The sequence below is a fragment of the Oenanthe melanoleuca genome, chromosome 18, assembly GCF_029582105.1.
Source record: "Oenanthe melanoleuca isolate GR-GAL-2019-014 chromosome 18, OMel1.0, whole genome shotgun sequence".
NCBI lineage: Eukaryota > Metazoa > Chordata > Aves > Passeriformes > Muscicapidae > Oenanthe > Oenanthe melanoleuca.
Genome location: NC_079351.1, coordinates 9,174,762 through 9,194,760, shown reverse-complemented (window position 1 = coordinate 9,194,760; position 19,999 = coordinate 9,174,762). Strand labels below are relative to the sequence as shown.

The following is a 19,999-nucleotide window of genomic DNA, read 5'->3' as shown; positions in this document are numbered from 1 at the left end:
GGAAGGGGAGGATGCCAAGGTCCTGAGACACAGAATCAAACAGAGAGTCACAGAATCACAGAGTCACAGAGTCACAGAATCACAGTCACAGAATCACAGAGTCACAGAGTCGCAGAAACAGAGTCACAGAGTCACAGAATCACAGAATCACAGTCACAGAATCACAGAGTCACAGAGTCGCAGAAACAGAGTCACAGAGTCACAGAATCACAGAGTCACAGAATCACAGAGTCACAGAATCACAGAATCACAGAACCACAGTCACAGAATCACAGAATCACAGAATCACAGTGTCACAAAATCACAGAATCACAGAATCACAGAATCACAGAATCACAGAATCACAGAATCACACAGTCACAAAATCACAGAATGAACTGGGTTGGAACAGATCTCTGAGACCATCAAGTCCAACCTGTGATCTAACACATCCTCATCAACTAAACCACAGCCCTGAGTACCACATCCAGGCTTTTTTAACAACTCCAGGGACGGTGACTCCAGCACCTGCCTGGAGTGATTCCAGTGCCCAGTCAGTCTTTCAGTGTGACACACAGCCACACACACAGTGACACACAGCCACACAGCCACACACAGTGTGACACACAGGCACACACACAGTGACACACAGCCACACACAGTGTGACACACAGGCACACACACAGTGACACACAGGCACACACACAGTGTGACACACAGGCACGCACACAGTGACACACACAGTGACACACAGCCACACAGCCACACACAGTGTGACACACAGGCACACACACAGTGTGACACACAGTCACACACACAGTGACACACAGGCACACAGTGTGACACACAGGCACACACACAGTGTGACACACAGGCACGCACACAGTGACACACACAGTGACACACAGCCACACAGCCACACACAGTGTGACACACAGGCACACACACAGTGACACACAGGCACACACACAGTGACACACAGGCACACAGTGTGACACACAGGCACACACACAGTGACACACAGGCACACACACAGTGACACACAGGCACACAGTGTGACACACAGGCACACACACAGCCACACACACAGTCACACACAGGCACACACACAGCCACACACACAGTGACACACAGGCACACACACAGTGACACACAGCCACACAGCCACACACACAGCAGGGCAGCTCTAGCTCTCCCCTCCTGGGTAGTTTTAGGTGTGTTCAGCATGGCCCTTGCTGCTCAGCCATGCTCACCCTCAGTGGCTCCCCAGGTGTGTCTCACCATGCCAGGCTGTGCTGTGAGCACCGGCTGCCCCACGAGAGCAGGGCTGGCTCAGGGAGGGTGCTAACAACACAGTGCTCAGCCCAAACCCTCAGGGTGATACAAGAAGGCCAAATTTCCCATACAAGGCAGGAATGTGCATCTCTTGTTCCCCCTTCCAGCAAGAACTAAGGCTGTGTTGCTGCTTTGCTTCCTTTTAAAGAGCTCTGTTGAGCCCAGCAAAGCCCAAGAGCAGAGCTGGGGTGGAACAGGGGAGCAGAGTGCCCCAAAGAGGGAATTCCAGCTCTGCTGCTGTGCATCACTGCCCCAATCCCTGTGCTGGGTGTTGTCTGGGTGTTGCAAACACCCCAGGAACACTGTGGGGCTCTGGGCTTGGGTGCTGTTGCTGGGCCAGGTGTTTCCAGCTGTGGTTTCACCTCCTGAGGAGAGTGGGGTGATCCAAAGGTATTTCACAAAAAGAGCAAGGCACAAGTGCCTCCACATTAACCTCCACATGTACCATTGCTGCACAAAGGGGAAATTATCCTTCTGTGAAGGGTTTTACACCCAGGCCCTCATTGGTGAGTCTCTGTCTGCTTTTTCCAGCTTTTTGGAAGACTGATTCAGCCTCAGTGCTCTCCCAGCATTGCCTGATACCCAATTAAATCCATTAAAGGACTGCCCTTAACTTCAGAGCTTGGTTGAGCCTTCACAGAGAGATAAGCATTTTATGGAGGAGCAAAGTGAAGCTGGAAGTGAGCAACTCTCACCCCCATGTAGGGTTCACCTATTCCCCAGTGCAGCTATTGGGGTCATTATTTCCAGCTGGAATGTCCATCCTGCACTGGGGAAACCTTACCAAGTATGTATCTTCATCAAAGCCAGCCCTACTCCCCAAAACACACCACTTTCCCCAAAAGCACATTTTTAACAGACCTAAAACATTTTATCAACAGTTAGTAGCCAGCCTTCCCTGTGTTTAATGAAGAACCATAAATGCAGATTTAGGGTTTAATTTTCCCTGTATTGTTTTCATTGCCTGACTTTTTTTTTTTTTCTTCTTTTTTTTTTTTTTTTTTTTTAATGGAGAATAATATTAAAAAGCACAAAAGGCCTGCAAGGTATTTATTGTTGTTCCAACCCACAGCCACTCACAGCAGCATCAAGCCCAGCACAAGGAAGCACGCAGAGCACAAATAAAACGAGGCACAAACAAAGGTAATAAAGGAGACAAGTATCTGTTTCAAAAGCACTGGAAGAGCAGCAGGAGTGTAACTACTTGGTGTTCCAGATAATATAGCTGTCTGGAGTCATCCTCAGGAAGCTCTAGCAGGGAGCAGTTTATGGGTTCCCCTTGGAGAGCTCCTGTAAATATCTGCCTGCAGTGGCTGCGGGCTGGGAACGCCAGGGAGGGGTGGGAGCGTGCCAGGCAGCACAGCCCCACAGCACAGCCCCTGCCTGGGGTGGGCAGAGAGCATCCCCAGCAGGCTCAGGCGTGGCTGGGCAGCCAGGGCACATCTCAGCTGGGCTGGGTTGCTCCAGCAGTGGGTTTGCACAATGAGAGCTGCTGGTGCACAAGCCCAGGGGTAACAGGTTGGTCAGAGGCTGCCCTGCGTGTGGCTTTGTGCCCAGCACAGTGTCCCCTTCCCTGCTGCCTGGCCTGGCTCTCCAGCTGGCAGTCCCTTGTTTCCCACAGCCAGGGAGGGCAGGATGCCATTCCAGCCAGCACAGGATGACATGGTGCCTTTTCCTTTGGTAAAGGCCAAGAGCAGAGCTGGGCTCAGCACCCAGACCCACAGTGAGATCCTTCACCTCCCAGTGTGGTTCTCCCAGTCTGACATGGGTCTCCACATGCTGACCCTGTAGCAGAAAGGGAATGTTACAAATGAATCTGAAAAACCTCAAGAACTCTAAGCAAGTCTTGACTTTGAGAAATAAACACATGGCTGTGGGGTGGCATCTGCTGAAATCCGTGGTGGATATGCAGAAAAGCTCATTTATCAAAGATGCTCTCACACAGCCCTCAGTGCATCACCCAGCTCCCATTCCAGCTCCAGACCTTCCCTTCCCATCCCTCTGCAGCCAAGCAGGTCCCACCACTGCCCCAGGAGCCAGCCCAGCCTGCCTGGGGGACAGCAGCCCTTCACCCACTGCTGGTGTGCAGGGGACATTCCTGCAGAAAGCCTCCCTTGTGTGGCCAGGGTGGGTGGCTGTTTGCCTGTGGGATATGTTGAGCAGCTGATTTTGTGTTCCAGCTGTGCTGGGGCATCTCCCAGGGGTGGTGGCAGCCCCCTGAGGGCACTGCCTGCAGTGAGTGCCTCTGGCTGGGCCCATGGGCTGCTGCTCCTCTGGCTGGGCACAGAGGTGGGCTGGCTGCTCACCTGGGGGCTGCAGCAGGAGCTGGGCTGAGGCTCCAGCTGAGCATCACAGCCAAGCCCAAGGCTGCCCTGCCTGGCCCTGCCACCACCTGTGCCAGCCTGTCCCACCATCACAGCAGCCTGAAGCAGTGATGGGCACCAGAACCTCAGCTGGGAGCTGTGGCTTCAGCCAAGAGGGGAGAAGCATGGTCCTGCTGGCCCCAGGGTCCCCTCCAGCCTTTGGGGACCCTGCAGCAGCTGTGCCCTGCTGCCCTGCCCTGGGCAGGATGCCCACCTGGGAAGGGCAGAGCCCATTTCCAGCAGCCAGGCACCACGGCTGGCAGCACGGGGCTGCTGCCATGGCTCTGAGTCCAGCTCAGTCTCCTCCTCTTTCTGGCTCTTATTAATTCATGCTCCTGATCTGAGGCCTCCCAGATGTCCCCATGGCTTGTGCCAGCTCTCTAATCAAGTTGGCCCAATCCCAGCTGGGCAGGAGGTTTCAGGAGCAAGGTGCATTCACTCAGTGCCATGGCCAGGCATCAGGTACAGAGAGCTGTGGCCTCCAGCCCCAGCCAAAGCAGGACTCAGATTTCACCATTGTGCTCACAGGTCTGCTTGCTTTTGGGCACAGGGCATGGCAAATTATACAACAGACCAAGTAAATTTGTCAGGTTAAGAGAATGCAGAGTGAAAATAGTCTCTCAAAACTATTCTTTTTCCTGGTCTACGTGGTATTTCCTGTGAATACTTTTGTCTTTCCAAAATGAAAACTAATATTAAAAACCAAAGTTAAATCCTATCCCTACATGTTTAGTGTTTCTGGCTCAATATTTCAAGGTGCCTTTTCAACAAAACTACCAGGACTGGAGTTGATAATCAGGTCTCCATCACCTCTCCATCACTGTCCTGTCTGCCTGGGCTCTGTTGATGCGTCATGGGGATGCAGCTCCTGTTCCCAGTGCCCTCATGGCTCTGCTGCTGCCTTGAGCACCCTCAGCACATGCTGTGCCTAAGCAGGCCCTGCTAACAGAAGGACCAGGATTCCTTTTTTAATAATTTGACAGCATTTGACTCTGCCAGGCTCTGGGCATCCACACATACCCTGCCCCAAAAATCTCAGTGGATTTGGAAGCTCCCTTGGGACAAGGGCAGCAGCCAGGGTGCTCCTGCCACCAGTTCCAGCCCAGGGCTGGGGACACCCCAGGGCACAGCAGCAGCTCCTCCCTGGCCTCTCAGCCTGCCCAGCACACCTCAGTGGCTCTCAAGAACGATGTGTGTTCCTACAGCCTAAAGGCAAAAAGTCCTTGAACTTCCTGCTGATTTCAAGGGGGGGAAAGCCCAGGAGATTATCGAGATCAATAGAGGATTTGGGCAGAACAGGAGCTGTCATTGCTCCTCCCTCTGCCCTGGCTCTCAGATCCTTGGCCACTGCTGGCCCGTCCCCATTAGCCATTGTTCCCATTCATTTTAGATGAAGGGGCTTTTGTTGCAGGAGCCTATGTGGGGTCACATCACCCCTGGGTGATCAATCTGTTTCACTCTGCTCGGTCCCATACTCCATCTCCCCAGCACAATGGGATGTTTTCTTCAGCAGCAGCTTCCTGACAGGCAGGGGTTCGCTTTCCCTTCAGACCTTATAATCACTTGTTAAGTTGTGCTAGCCTGGGGCTCCCAGCCCCTTTTCCACCATACTCCCAGTTTAACCCCTGATCCCATCTGTGCCACGGGTCACTGGCAAGTGGGGGAAATCCAGCCACAAATACAGCCATAAATACAGCTATAAATACAGCCATAAATACAGCCACAAATACAGCCACAGATACAGCCATAGATACAGCCACAGATACAGCCACAGATACAGCCATAGATACAGCCATAGATACAGCCACAGATACAGCCATAGATACAGCCATAGATACAGCCACAAATACAGCCATAGATACAGCCACAAATACAGCCATAGATACAGCCATAGATACAGCCACAAATACAGCCACAGATACAGCCACAAATACAGCCACAGATACAGCCACAGATACAGCCATAGATACAGCCACAAATACAGCCACAAATACAGCCATAAATACAGCCATAGATACAGCCACAGATACAGCCACAAATACAGCCACAGATACAGCCACAGATACAGCCATAGATACAGCCACAAATACAGCCACAAATACAGCCACAGATACAGCCATAGATACAGCCACAAATACAGCCACAAATACAGCCATAGATACAGCCACAGATACAGCCATAGATACAGCCATAGATACAGCCATAGATACAGCCACAAATACAGCCATAAATACAGCCACAGATACAGCCATAGATACAGCCACAGATACAGCCACAAATACAGCCATAAATACAGCCACAGATACAGCCATAGATACAGCCACAAATACAGCCACAAATACAGCCATAAATACAGCCATAGATACAGCCATAGATACAGCCACAAACACAGCCATAAATACAGCCATAAATACAGCCATAAATACAGCCATAGATACAGCCATAGATACAGCCACAGATACAGCCATAGATACAGCCACAAATACAGCCATAAATACAGCCATAGATACAGCCACAAATACAGCCATAGATACAGCCACAAATACAGCCATAAATACAGCCATAGATACAGCCACAGATACAGCCATAGATACAGCCACAGATACAGCCACAAATACAGCCACAGATACAGCCACAAATACAGCCACAAATACAGCCACAAATACAGCCATAAATACAGCCAAAAATACAGCCATAGATACAGCCACAAATACAGCCATAAATACAGCCATAGATACAGCCACAGATACAGCCACAAATACAACCACAAATACAGCCATAAATACAGCCACAGATACAGCCACAATACAGCCATAGATACAGCCATAGATACAGCCATAAATACAGCCATAGATACAGCCACAAATACAGCCATAGATACAGCCATAGATACAGCCATCCCAGTGGGGCTGGCACGGGCTGTGTGTGCACAAAGTGTCTGGTTTGAAGCCTTCCCCTTTCCCAGTTGTGTGAAAGCACCTGCAAATATCAGAGGGTGGAAGCAACGCCTTCAGCTCTGGTTTGCCAAGGGGCAGAAGATTTTGGTCGCTCAGTTAAAGCCTCACATGCCAAAGTTCTCTCCTGGTAAGCAGATCTGTTTCTTCAGTGCCCCATGAAGGGCATCCCAAATCAGCCCATTTGGAGTAGGAAGCTTTGCTGCTGCTGCTGCTGCAAGGAGGATTTTGGCACCAGCTATGCCAGGGCAGGAGCCCCACTCAGCCTCAACAGGAGCTCTGAAATGACAGGAGCAGTGGAGCATTCCTGGGGGAGGCAGGAGTGCAGCGAGCAATAAAACTGTGGGTAGATAAAAGGAGAAAGGAAGGGAGCAAAGGAAGGAGCAAGTGCAAAGAGCAGCACAGAGAGGCTGCCAGCACCGTCCCAGGGCTGCAGCAGCAGGGCTGGTGCCAGGGAACTGTGAGCCACAGCCATGGGGCACAGCCCTGGGGTACCACAGCCCCTGCACCTGCCAGCACAGCGGGGACAGGGACAGGGACCAGTGACGGTGAATGTGACTGTGACAGTGACCGTGACAGTGACAGTGACCAGTAACTGTGACTGTGACAGTGACAGAGACAGAGACAGTGACAGGGACAGTGACACACAGTGACAGTGACAGAGACAGTGACAGTGACACACAGTGACAGTAACAGAGACAGTGACAGAGACAGAGACACACAGTGACAGAGACAGTGACAATGACAGAGACAGTGACAATGACAATGACAGAGACAGTGACAATGACAGAGACAGTGACAAAGACACACAGTGACAGTGACAGTGATAGTGACAGAGACAGTAACAGTGACAGTGGCCAGTGACAGTGACAGAGACAGTGACAATGACATTGACACACAGTGACAGAGACAGTGACAATGACAGAGACAGTGACAGAGACACACAGTGACAGTGACAGTGACAGTGACAGTGATAGTGACAGAGACAGTAACAGTGACAGTGACAGTGGCCAGTGACAGTGACAGAGACAGTGACAATGACATTGACACACAGTGACAGAGACAGTGACAATGACAGAGACAGTGACAGTGACAGTGACACAGAGTGACAGTGACAGTGACACTGACAGTGACAGTGACAGTGATAGTGACAGTGCCAGTGACAGTGACACCGACCCTGCCCGTGGGCCCAGCAGGGTGTGCAGAGCTGCCCTGGGCCCCCAGGATCCAACCCCCTGCTGCTGCCAGGCTCCAGCAGATCCATGCTGGCTCTGTGCTGGGTGTAATGAAAACCCCTGAGATGGGCAAACAGAAATTTAGGGGGAAAAGAAAGAGGCTGCACTGAAAATGTTCAGTCAGTTGTGCAAGAGACTGAGCAAAATGAAAAGCAACTTTTGCTCCAAGCTCTAAGTCATTAAAAAGCCCTTAAGTTATCCCTGAGAAGGGTTATTTTTGCAGCAGGGCTTAAATAGATAAGAGGAGTGAGTTCTCAGCACTCGATGTCATGATGTCAGCCACATAATTTTTCTGGCTTTATAGCACAGCGTTCATCAAATGGTCTCTGTAGCAAGAAAAACTCATCCAAAAATAAGGTCCAAACCAGTCTGCTGCTAATAAAGCCTCTCAGATTTGCAGCTGTACTAACACAGTCCACAGCAATACGGGTGAAACTATTTCTCTGTATTGCCCTTTCTAAAGAATTAAGACACCTTCCTGCTCCTGGCTCCAGAATTACTGGTGCCTTCAGCCCCAGGAGGCAGAAACCATGAGTCAGGGTCTGTAAAAATATCACAACTTTGCCTTAAATATCGTAGGGCTCTTTTAAATATAGACATATTTAGCTTATTGCTTTCTAGACACTGAAACTTTTTATACAGGCTCTGGTCATATTTTCCCCAGTTAGCTAGTGACTCTTTAAAGGAAAGCTGAGATTCACACAAATATTTCCAGGAAAAATGCTGCAAACATAAGTCTTGCAAAGCAATCCCAGCAGGTACAGAAAAGGGCAGATACAGAAAGAGTTCTACACTCTTTCACACCAATTTCACTTCTCGGTTTTTCTCCATTTGAAACGATCATTTTTTTCAAACAGAAAGTGTCTTGGAAAAAACTATCATAATGAGAATAATAAGAAGTCAAACCACTTTTGCCTTTCTGTAGGGCCCATCCAAAGCCCATTGATGTCAACAAAGTCTTTTCATTGGCTTCAATGAGCTGGATCAGAGCACAGATTTATAAAAGCATTTAGGTTCCTGTTGATGTAAGTAGTTGCACAGAGGTGTTGGTGGCCTAACCTGCTTATAGCATTTTGTAAATCTACTTATATATTGGAGCATTGAAATACCTGAAACACTACAGTATCCTGAAGTCACCAAACACACCAAGATCTAGCAGAGTAATTCTATCAAATAGCATTTGTTATTACTTTTGGTCTGCTTACTATTTGGAAACATGTTTTTATTAGCCAGCCAGCTCTGCAGATGGCTGATTGTAATTCAATGCAATTTTTCTCCCTTCTTTTCATTACATAATTTGTGGATACACCAGCTTTATTTCCAACTAGTCCTCAGCTAGGTCCACACCAAACAGAAGGAAAAAAAAAATCTAAGTCAAGTGTTTCATGCGCAAGTTTGTTTGAAAATTCTATAATCTATGACAAACATTTCAAATTAAGAGGGCATTCCCACAGGCAATGAAGCCCTTGCAATCAGGCAGCCGAGCCATGAAGCTGAGAGCTATTTCCACGTTTTATGTACTCTCAAAGGACAAGAGCAAATTCCAACAGCAATATCGTGTTGTGTTTGTAGATATTCCTTACCAACCGTGGGCCAGATTCTGCAGCAAGCCTAGGGGCAGCTTGTGCAAGTTGGAGGGGAAAAGTCAGATTGTGGCTGTTTCTGAGCCGTGTTCAGCTCGGTGGAACTGTTGTTGTGATGCTGTGAGTGTGCTTTTCACCCCAGCTTAAGGGGACTGTTCTTCCGTGCAAAGCATTTGTGTCAGTCAGGGTGGATTATTGGGCATGCCAGGAATTTGTGCTCAGGTCCGGAGGGATTGGGGGGGTTAGTTCTAAAACCTGAGTGCACGGGCAGGCAGTGGGCAGCGCGGTCAGACAAACACCAAAATCGCCCCGCACGTGCTGGACAAAGTTCTGCGGAGTTCGCTGCCAGGAGAGGCTCCCCGCGGGCTGGAGAGCAGTCAGCACTGAGAGAAAAGCGAGAAAAGTGTTCCCACATCTCCTCCCTGCCCTACGGGAGGGACCCAGGGCATCCCTGCACCCTCCGCGACAGCTCCTGGGGCATTCCCGCATCCCCGGCACAGCCTCGGGGCAATCCCGCATCCCTCTGCCTCGGAACACGCTCCCAGCCACCCACACATCCCCGGCACAGCCTCGGGGCATTCCTACATCTCCCGGCACAGCCTCGGGGCAATCCCGCATCCCTCTGCCTCGGAACACGCTCCCGGCCACCCACACATCCCCGGCACAGCCTCCTGGGGGTTCCCGCATCCCCTGGCGCATCCCCCGGAGCAATCCCGCATTCCCCGGCGCATCCCCCGGCGCATCCCCCGGCACATCCCGCATCCCCCGGCGCATCCCCCGGCGCATCCCCCGGAGCATCCCCCGGAGCATCCCCCGGCACATCCCCCGGGGCATCCCGCATCCCTCAGCGCATCCCCCGGCACATCCCGCATCCCCCGGAGCATCCCCTGGAGCATTCCCCGGAGCATCCCGCATCCCCCGGAGCATCCCCCGGAGCATCCCCCGGAGCATCCCCCGGCACACCTTCCCGCACACCCCGCTCCCCCCGAAGGCCGGGCACAGGATCCCGGTTCCCGGCGGGTCCGCCCGCCCCCGCCCCCGCCGCGCCATTGGCCCCGCCGCCCGCGCTCCGCCCCGCGCCCGGCGATGCCTCCGCCGAAGTTTTCCGCGGCGAGCTCCGCACGTGGGAGCCCCGCGTCGAGCCCCGGCTCCGCATCCCGTCCGAGCCCGCAGCGGCGGCGGGGGCGGCTCCGATGCCCCCCTGAGGCGCCGGGGATGCGGCGGCGCGGAGCCCCCCGGCCCGGCGGAGCCCCCCGGCCCGGCGGAGCGGCGCTGCCCGGCGGAGCGCAGCGCGGAGCGGCCGCGCCGGGGGCCGGCGGAGCATGGCCAGGGCGCCCGGCCGCGCTCTCGGGGTAGCATGGCCGTGAGCCCCGCCGCCGAGCCGCTGCCCCGCAGCATCTTCAAGAAGTTCCTGGTGATGCTCTGCTCCCTCCTCATGTCCCTCTACGTCTTCTACTGCCTGGCCGACCGCTGCCAGACGCTGCCCGGACCCATCATCGCCGCCGGCGCCGCATCCGAGGAGGAGGAGGGCGGCGGCGGGGAGTTGCTGGGCGGCTCTGCCGAGCTGCCCCCCTGGCAGGCGGCGTTGGCGCGGCGCAAGCGGCTCCTGCAGCGCCTCAAGCAGCGGCGGCGGCGGCAGGAGGAGCAGGAGGCGCCGGCCGGGGGCGGCGGGAGCCGGGCCGGGGGCTCGGGCGGCGGGGGCGGCCCTGCGGGCACGGCGGGCACAGCCAGCACGCTGGCCCTGCTGCTGGGCGAGGGCAGCAAGCGGCTGCCGCAGGCCATCATCATCGGCGTGAAGAAGGGGGGGACGCGGGCGCTGCTGGAGTTCCTGCGGGTGCACCCCGACGTGCGCGCCGTCGGCGCCGAGCCCCACTTCTTCGACCGCAACTACGAGCGGGGACTCGCCTGGTACAGGTACGGGATGGGGACGGGGATGGGGATGGGATGGAGCGGTGGCCGAGCCGCCAGTGCCCCCCGCTGGCCGCTGCTCCCGGCAGCCCCGTCCTGGCTCCGCAAAGCGCCCTCCGAGCCTTTTCTGCGCCCTCCGAGCCTTTTCTGCGCCCTCCGAGCGTTTCCTCACCCGCTCCGCCAGCCCCTGTCTTCACCGAGCACTCTTCCCCCAGCCCCTGGCTCCACCCGTTCTTCCATCCCTGCTCCCGGATCCTCCAGCCCTGCTCTCCCGCATCCGCTCCTGGCTCTCCCGGTTCCCGTGTCCCCGCTGCCCGGTGCGGTCCCTCCGGCGGTGTCTCACACCAAGGGAGCAGCGCTGGGAGCCCCCTGGCCTGCGGGGATGCTGAGGCACAGCTGAACCCCGTGAGAACCCCAGCCCCCCAATATCTTCATAGTCCCCCAGCTCTTTGCAAAACCTCTGGCTGAGCTCTGACTCGCCGAGCCTCCGCAGCCCCGGCTGCCTCCCCATCGGATCATCGCCTCCCGCAGCCGCTAGAATCCACTTTTCCTGTAGTCACTGTGGACAAAACCCCCCTATTTCCCGCGTAAATGTTTCAGCATCCCAGTAATGAGTAAATAAAAATGTCACTTTCACACCCCACATGCCCACCTTGCCTACGAAATACTAGAAGAGGTCGATCGGGTGGTTCTTTTAATGAATTCGTGTTTTGTTAAACAAGCCGGTAAACGTTAAAGCCGAGAGGTTTCTCGCTGAAGTTGTTGAGGTCTTTCTTTTTTTGTTGCGTGTTTTAAAGTTAGCAGAGGAGCGTCTTTCCGGCAGATTCCTATAGGAGGGCTCGGTTAGGGTGAGAGTGAAACTGCTGTTTTGAGAAGTGTGTCTTGTGTTTGTGGCTTTCTTGAATGAACAAACAAACAGGCGAGGATTTGGGGTGCCCCCGGAGCTTGTTTTACGTTCACAGAAAGCCCGGCTATTAGCAGAGAGAAGAGGGGTTTGGCTCAGCTTGTGGTGACAGCACTGAAATGTGGAGTAGGGTAGTACTGACAGTCCGAGTGTTTATGTAAAAGTCTTAACACGTGGAAGGGATGAGGTTCCTTGTGGATCTGCCAATGTCAGAAACACGCTGGGTTTCTGCAGGCTGAAAAGTGTGGGTTCTCTTGAGAAGAAAGATTTCCTTTTGTGTGGGCTGAAGCTGTCTACAGAATCGTATTTTTAGTCTGTGCTTATCCGATTTCCACGTGCTGACCCTGTAGCAGAAAGGAAACGTTAAAAATGAATCCGGAAAACCTCAAGAACTCTAATCAAGTCTTGACTTTGAGAAACAAACACATGGCCGTGGGGTGGCATCTACTGAAATTGATGGTGGATATGCAGAAAAGCTCATTTATCAAGGATGCTCTGGAAGCTTTGAGGAGCAGATGGCAGTGGGATAGACCTGCTTCTGGAAGCAGTCCCTGAGCGAGGAGCGCAGACCTAGACAGAGGAGGAGCCACAGGCATTTAGGGCATGGTGCACTCCTCGGTGTCGGGGATATAAATTTTCAGAGGTTTGGTCTTGATCTTGCAGCTCTTGCTCACTGGCCGTGCTGTCCTGTGCGTTGTTTGTGTTTTCATTATGTTGTAGCAGTTGGCACACGAGCGCTCCCATTAATTGCTGCAGTTTTTTGTTCTGGTATTTGATGTACTGAGTTGAGCTTCTTTTTTTTTTAAATTTTTTATTAGCCCCGTGGAGGCTGAGGTACAGTGAATTCTTTGTACGGGATTATTCCTTTGAGACCTAATCTTGCTGGCTTTGCTTGTGTGAGTAATCTTTGCTAGCACACGGAGTCCCGGCGCGGTGGCAGAGCCGCGGTGCCGGCGTGCTGGCCACCAGCTACAAATACTCATTTCAAAAACTACCTGTCTCTCTGCACGCTCACTTGTAATCTTGGATGAGGGTTCAGAGCTGGGGAAATGGCCAGATGTTTGCCAGAGGTCCCGACTCCTTATCTCTGGCATCAGAGGCTTGGGTTTCAGCGCGCTGCTGTTTCCCAGCAGCCAGACTAAACAGCGTCGTTACAAGGTATAAACAGCCGGGTTTGTTTTCAGCGCCCGCAGGAAGCGCAGGCAGCCAGAGCCCCGCGTACAGAAAGCTGGTGGCTGCTGCAGAAATGGAAGGGACAGGCAGCCTTTGTAGCTGACGCTGCTGGCACTGGAGCACAGAGGTGGGCTGTACAGGGACAGGGTGGCTGTGGGGTTTGGGGTGTGAGGAGAACCCCTGGAAGCACAAGAGTGCTGCCCTGGCAGTGTGGGGGACAGCTGAGCTGTGGGATTTGGGGTTTGGGGTGTGAGAAGAACCCTGGTCCTCCCTGGAAACACAAGAGTGCTGCCCTGGCAGCGTGGGGAATGGCTGAGCTGTGGGGTTTGGGGTGTGAGAAGAACCCTGGTCCTCCCTGGAAACACAAGAGTGCTGCCCTGGCAGCGTGGGGGCAGCTGAGCTGTGGGGTTTGGGGTGTGAGAAGAACCCCTGGAAACACAAGAGTGCTGCCCTGGCAGCGTGGGGGCAGCTGAGCTGTGGCTGCAGCAGTGGGTGATGCTCCTGCAGCAGTGGGTGATGCTCCTGCAGCAGTGGGTGATGCTCCTGCAGCAGTGGGTGATGCTCCTGCAGCGGTGGGTGATGTTCCTGCAGCGGTGGGTGATGCTCCTGCAGCGGTGGGTGATGCTCCTGCAGCAGCCAGGCAGGTGAAGCACGGGCTGGGTGACATGCAGGTCACCTGCCAGGGTGCCACGCAGGGCATGGAGACATCATCCAGGAAATCAGGTGGAGCAGTGGTGTAGCTGTGGCAGCCCCTGGTAAGGGACAGCTGTGCCCCTGAGATGCTGACATTGTAAAACCATCCGTGGGATTTAATCTGGTGAGTGTGACACCTCCGTGTGGGCCGTGTGTGGGTTGAATATCAAGGGGAGCTGTGTGCCCAAAGGAGCTTTTCTGTTTGGGGTTGGAGTCCCCTCATCCCGTGGGGACAAAAGGAGGGAGGGGGCAGCCCACAATGCTCGCATTGACTTGGGCTGGGGCTGCTGCTCCAGCCCTGAACAAGGCTATTGAGCCAGCAGAGTTCAATAGCAGGTGAGCAGGGGCTTTAATAGAGTTCAACTGCCAACCCCCACCCAAAAACGGCTGTACAGCCTGGGGAAAACTCCCAAGAGCAGGGGCTGAGCCAGTCATGTAAAAAAAAAAAAGCCTGGATTAAAAGGAAATATCTGTGTTTGCGGGTGATACTGCGGGTCTGCCTCTTTCCCTCTGATCTTTTGTTAGTCTCACACTGATTGAGCTGCCTGCTGGAATGCCATTGTACTGTCAGTCACCCCTGGAACATTTATTTCATATGTTTTAATCTCCCTGCCTCTGTAGCAGCAGTGCCACTTTCACTAGAGTGAAGCCAAGTTAATGTCATTAGATTACATCTGATCCAGGGGAAGATGAAAGATAATTCAGAGTTGCTCCGTCAGGTTGGGAGTTTAAGTGTTGCTCCTCCTCCAATGCTTCCAGAGCTGGGGAGTTCTGACTCCTAATTAATGTCCTCTTGGGATTTCTTTCCAAGGTTTGTTGTTGTTGTTTTTTTCTCCTTTGTAATCTAGGCAACCACTGATATTTCTGAGTCAGAGGGAAGAGAGCAGTCTCAGATGTCGAAGAGGTCTGGGATGGAGGAAAAGGAGGATTGTTGGGAGGGGATGTGCTCACAGCAGCTGTGAGCAGCTGCACCCCACCTCGAGCTGTGTCCATCCTCTGTGCCTGGAGCCAGGGTGAAATCAGAGCCTGGGGTGGAGGAGCCAGGCTGCTCCTGCAGCAGGGCTTGGGGTGCTTGCAGTCCAGCAGTGCATTCTGTGAGTGAGTAACTGTGGGAAGGAGGGTGGGAGTGCTGGTGGGGGGCAGGATGGTGTCAGGGGGACAGCAGGGCAGTGAATCCAGTTTATAGAAGGTGGAGCAGGACTGGGGTGGCCTTCAGCAGCAAAGACCAGGTTGCAAACCCCCTGCATGAGGGAGGTGATGTAGCAGTAGTTGCCTTGAAGTGATCATCTCTCTACTTTTCTTCAGCCTTGCTGCTTCTGCAACAAGCACCAGCTCTTTGACTGAGTTCAGGGTGTACCCAGCCCAGAACATGGCTTGTGTTACTGGACATTGAGTTTATTTGGGTTTTCCACTCCCTGCTGCATGTAGGGAGGGCTGGTTTAGCAGTATCTTCTCCTGGTCCTGGGAACATCTCATCTCCCAGGCACATTTGAATCACTAATAGCATCAAGCACAGCCTGCAGCAGTTTGGAAATTGCAGCCTTGGACAGCCACATGCTGAAGAGATCAAGGTCCTTGTTTATTTATTAGCTGTGTAATCAAACACCTCCTGTACTGAGCTCGCAGGGCCAGGTACTGCATGAAAGGGAAACAAAAGGTGGTCGTGGCCCCAAAGTGCACAAATTCTCTGTAAACAACAGGTGGAGATGGGCTGAACTGGCACAGACAGTGCCTGTGGTGTCTGCATGGGGCTCCTGGGCAGGGAGTCCTGCAGGTGGGGGATGAGGAGGGTCTGTGGCTGGGGAAAAGAGGGGGAAAGGAGCTGGAAATGCTGGGGAAACCAGGGCTGGAGTCACTGAGTCTGTGTAAGAGAGTAACTGGTTCTGGTGCTCTTGTGTTTTGCCACTGCCTGGGCTTGGGTACTCCAGGGATTTTCAGCAGAGATGTGGAACAGTTTGGGACTTGGCACTGACTGGGGAGATGTCATGGTGTGCCTCAGTTTGCCCTGTGTAAAGGAGAGGCCACTGCCCTGTGCTGCAGGGATGGAACCAGCAGGGATGGGGTGACACCTCTCCCCAGTACAGACACAAGAGTTACATGGGGTCTGGTGGGTTAAATACCACCCCAAAAAGGTGAACCCCACTGCCCTGTGCTGCAGGGATGGGGTGACACCTCTCCAGCACAGACACAAAGAGTTACATGGGGTCTGGTGGGTTAAATACCACCCCAAAAAGGTGAACCCCCCAGAGCAGCTGTAGCCTTGACACAGCTTTGACTGGCTGGTGTTTCTCACATCTTGCAGCTGGATGGCACTGGACAGACATTCCTCACGAGATCTCCCTGCAGAGAACCAGGGCTGGGCTCTTTCCACTCTTACTCCTTAAACAGACCCCAAAGGGTTATTATTTTTTTGGTGGTTTTTTTTTTTTCCCAAGCATTTTGTCTCTCTACATATCCCTTCTGTTTTCTGTTAATGGAGAAGTTCATATCTGGGGTTTGTGTCTGTTCCTGATGATGGAGTGAGCTCCTGAGCTGGCATATCAGGAGAAGTCAACCACAGACCTATCAGAAAGCATCAAAATAAATACTTAACATTTTACTGGACTCTTCTTTCCAGATACTGTGGTCTGCATAGGGGTAAACTCATAGGGAGATTCAGAAGTCTATAGACCATCCTCCTCTTCAGTACTGCTTCACACCTCAGCCCTGGAGAGAACAGCACCTTTCTCACCCACCTTGTGGCTCTGCCTCAGCCTGAGATGCTTGGAAATAGAGCTCCCCTGGCCCTGCTGGTGCTGAGCAACTGTGAAAATATGGCCTTGGCTGTCCAAGATGTTGTCAGTAAAATTCTCAGAGCCAGCTCTCGTGGAGAGCAGCACAAAGCTGCAGCTGGCTGGGGTGAGAGCTCATTTATGGCAAAAATTGGGATAAACTTTAGAGAAGCAGCAGATTGACCTGCTTTGACCACTCTGGGTGGGTTCAGTGAGTCCATCTCTGCACGTAGCCTGTCCTGCTGCCTTGGGGCTCCTGGCATCATTCCAGTGAGTCTGGGTCCAGGGCTGTGCTCTGGCCACACCATCACCACCAGGATGTCTTTACCACAGCCCAGCTTGGATTTCACCCTGACCTTTTGAAGTTTATAAAAGGAGCAGTGAGGTCTGGGGAGGGGGAAGGGAGCTGGGAGCATTTCCAAAGAGTTCAGAGCAAACAAGCAGTGATCAGAAAACCTGAGAATAACCCCCCATCAGCCCCCTGTGTGAGGCAGGCATTGAAACTCCTGAGCTGCTAATTGTGCCTTTTCCCTGGAGGATTCTGGGGTAACCCAAACTGCTTTCACAGGGAAGCAGCAGATGCTGGCCAGGGGCAGCAGGGGCCGGCGCTGTGGCTGTAAATCTTGGCAAATTCTCATTACATGCAGGTATTAGGGGAGGGAAGTGAATTAGGTTGCAGTTAAATTTGTGTTGCTGGGGTTGGATAGTGGGGTCTTACCCCGTTACAAACCCCAGGTGGGGCAGTGAGGGTGTTCAGGGTCATGCCAGGGGTTGTGGCAGTGGTTGGTGTTCCTGCTTTTCTCCTGCATAGCCCACCTCCTGGGAAATTCACTTTTTCATGGTTTGGGTTAAACATGTTCAGCTCCAAACTGTGCCCACCTGAGCCCTGTGCCAGGAGCTGTGTGAGCAGGATGGTGCCTGCAGGGAGAGTATAAATAGAGTTGCTGGAGGAAGTGAATTATTCCTGGCGTTTCTTCCAGTGAATAATGGGATCCTGCAGGAGGAAATCTTTCAGCAGAAAAATCGCCGGTTCCCTCTGTGCATGACAAGACCATCCTTCTTCTTCCTGGAAGTGAGGAGACTCTATGTGCTCTGTCTCTTGCAGCACCATCTGTTGCAGGATGTGAAGATCCCTGCTCAAACTCCCCCAGGCTGCTGGGTACATCTCTGGTGGGAAACAGAGGAGAAACTTCTCCTGCTGCCCCAGGGGAGCTTTGGAAACCTCATGTGGTTGTTTTCCCCGTGGCCAAGCAGCTGTGCCCAAATGTCACGTAAGAAACTCCCACTGGGGCAGTTTGAGGCATCTGGAGACCTTTCCAGCACCAAACTCCTGCAGAGTCAGTGGGATCCTGCCTGGCTCCCAACTCCTGGACTCCAGTTCCTGAGCACAGCTGGGATGTTAGCAGTTGGATCATTTCTTTCCACAGCCACCCTTCTCACACCATCCCCTGGGGAGAGATGTTCAGGTTCAAGTGCAACATCATGATGGGAAGCTGGTTTTTTATGGATTTAATTATTCATTTCTCTCTCCAGTGGGGTCTTTTTTTGTTAAAAATTGCAAAAAGCCAGGCTGATTTGTTCTGCCATTGCCTGTTGGAAGAGGGCTCCCTCCCATAAACCAAGCTGCCTGAGGAAGCCTTTTATGGAAAATCACCAGATCAATAGTTTTGCCTTCTGTTTTTTTCCATGTGTGGCTCTGTATGTTCATATCTGCAGCTTTCAGCTCTCAGTGTTGCATTTTGTCATTACCATTGCACTTCTGGTCTTATATTGTAACAGAGAGCATCTTTTGACATTATTTAAACACTTTAGCACAGTCTGAATTGGACTTTTTGGGAAGCCTAATTGCAGGGAGAAATCCCAAGCATTGGCTCAGTAGAACAAGTGAGGAGACATCTGGATTTCCCCCCGGGTGATGCTCTGTGTCCTGACTCCTCCAGCACAGAGTTAGTGAGTGCAAGGCTGGGATGTCATGCCCAGGAGAGATGTTGTGCCAGGGAGGTGCCTGGCTCAGCTGAGCCACCCAAACACCCTGCAGCTCAGTGACCCCACAGTGCTGATGGCTTCAAGCCCCTGTAGCCAGCAGGATGTGTTGCTTTTCCCATTTTGGAGCTGCACTTTGGCTCCAGAGTTGCTCCATCAGTTGGAAACTTGCTCCTTAAATCCCATTGCTTTCCAGCATTGCTGGACTCCAGGGTGCACCTTGCCAAGTTTTGGGTTGGGGGAGGTCCCTGGGTGTCCAGGTGCAGCAGGGCACAGCTTTCCCTGCTCCTGGGGGAGCTGAGCCCATGGCAGGGTGCCCAGGCCTGGATGGGGGAGCAATTAGTGGGTGCAATTAGTATTGTGCCATTAACATGCTGTGATTTGCACAGGTAAAACTGGTGATGGCAGGAGGAGTGATGAGCCAGAGCCACAGGTGAGGGACATTCCCTTCTGTGAGACACAAGCTCTGGGTCAGTGGGACAGTGGGTCAGTGGCCTCATCTGGGGTGTATCTCACTTGCCCAAACCTTGCTGGTAGAAAATGCTGGCAAAGCCACAACACAGCCACAACCATCCCATCCCATCCCATCCCATCCCATCCCATCCCATCCCATCCCATCCCATCCCATCCCATCCCATCCCATCCCATCCCATCCCATCCCATCCCATCCCATCCCATCCCATCCCATCCCATCCCATCCCATCCCATCCCATCCCATCCCATCCCATCCCATCCCATCCCATCCCATCCCATCCCGGTTGGAAGGACAGGTGTCTGCCAATAAAAGCAGGAGCTTCTCCTTGAAATGGAGAATGTAAACCCCCTCCCTCCAAATTATTGTAATTTTGAAATTAAGGGGCTCTCAGGCAAAGATATGGGAATTAGGAATAACAGTTCTTTACTAGGAAAATTAAAATAGAAATGCAGTATTACACAGAACAATCCCAACCCTGCCAGAGTCAGAATCCAAGCTGACACCCGTCAGTCAGTCAGGGTGTTGGCACAGTCCCATTCAATGGTGGCTGCATCCTCCTGCAGGGGCAGATGTGGTTCAGCTGGAGCAGTGCTCCTGGAGAAGGTGCAGTTTCCTCTGAAGCTCCAGGGATGATGTGGAAAGG

The 19,999-nt window shown here is 53.0% G+C and overlaps 1 protein-coding gene across 1 annotated transcript in view; it reads left to right on the top strand.

Moving 5' to 3' along the window:
* The first annotated feature begins 10,772 nt into the window (after nt 1-10,772).
* LOC130260579 (heparan sulfate glucosamine 3-O-sulfotransferase 3A1-like) overlaps nt 10,773-19,999 on the top strand; it is a 30,893-nt gene continuing 21,666 nt past the window's right edge. Inside the window, exon 1 of the mRNA XM_056506115.1 lies at nt 10,773-11,363. Coding sequence (XP_056362090.1) covers nt 10,807-11,363 — 557 coding nt within the window. The 5' untranslated portion in view covers nt 10,773-10,806. The remainder of the gene's footprint in view (nt 11,364-19,999) is intronic.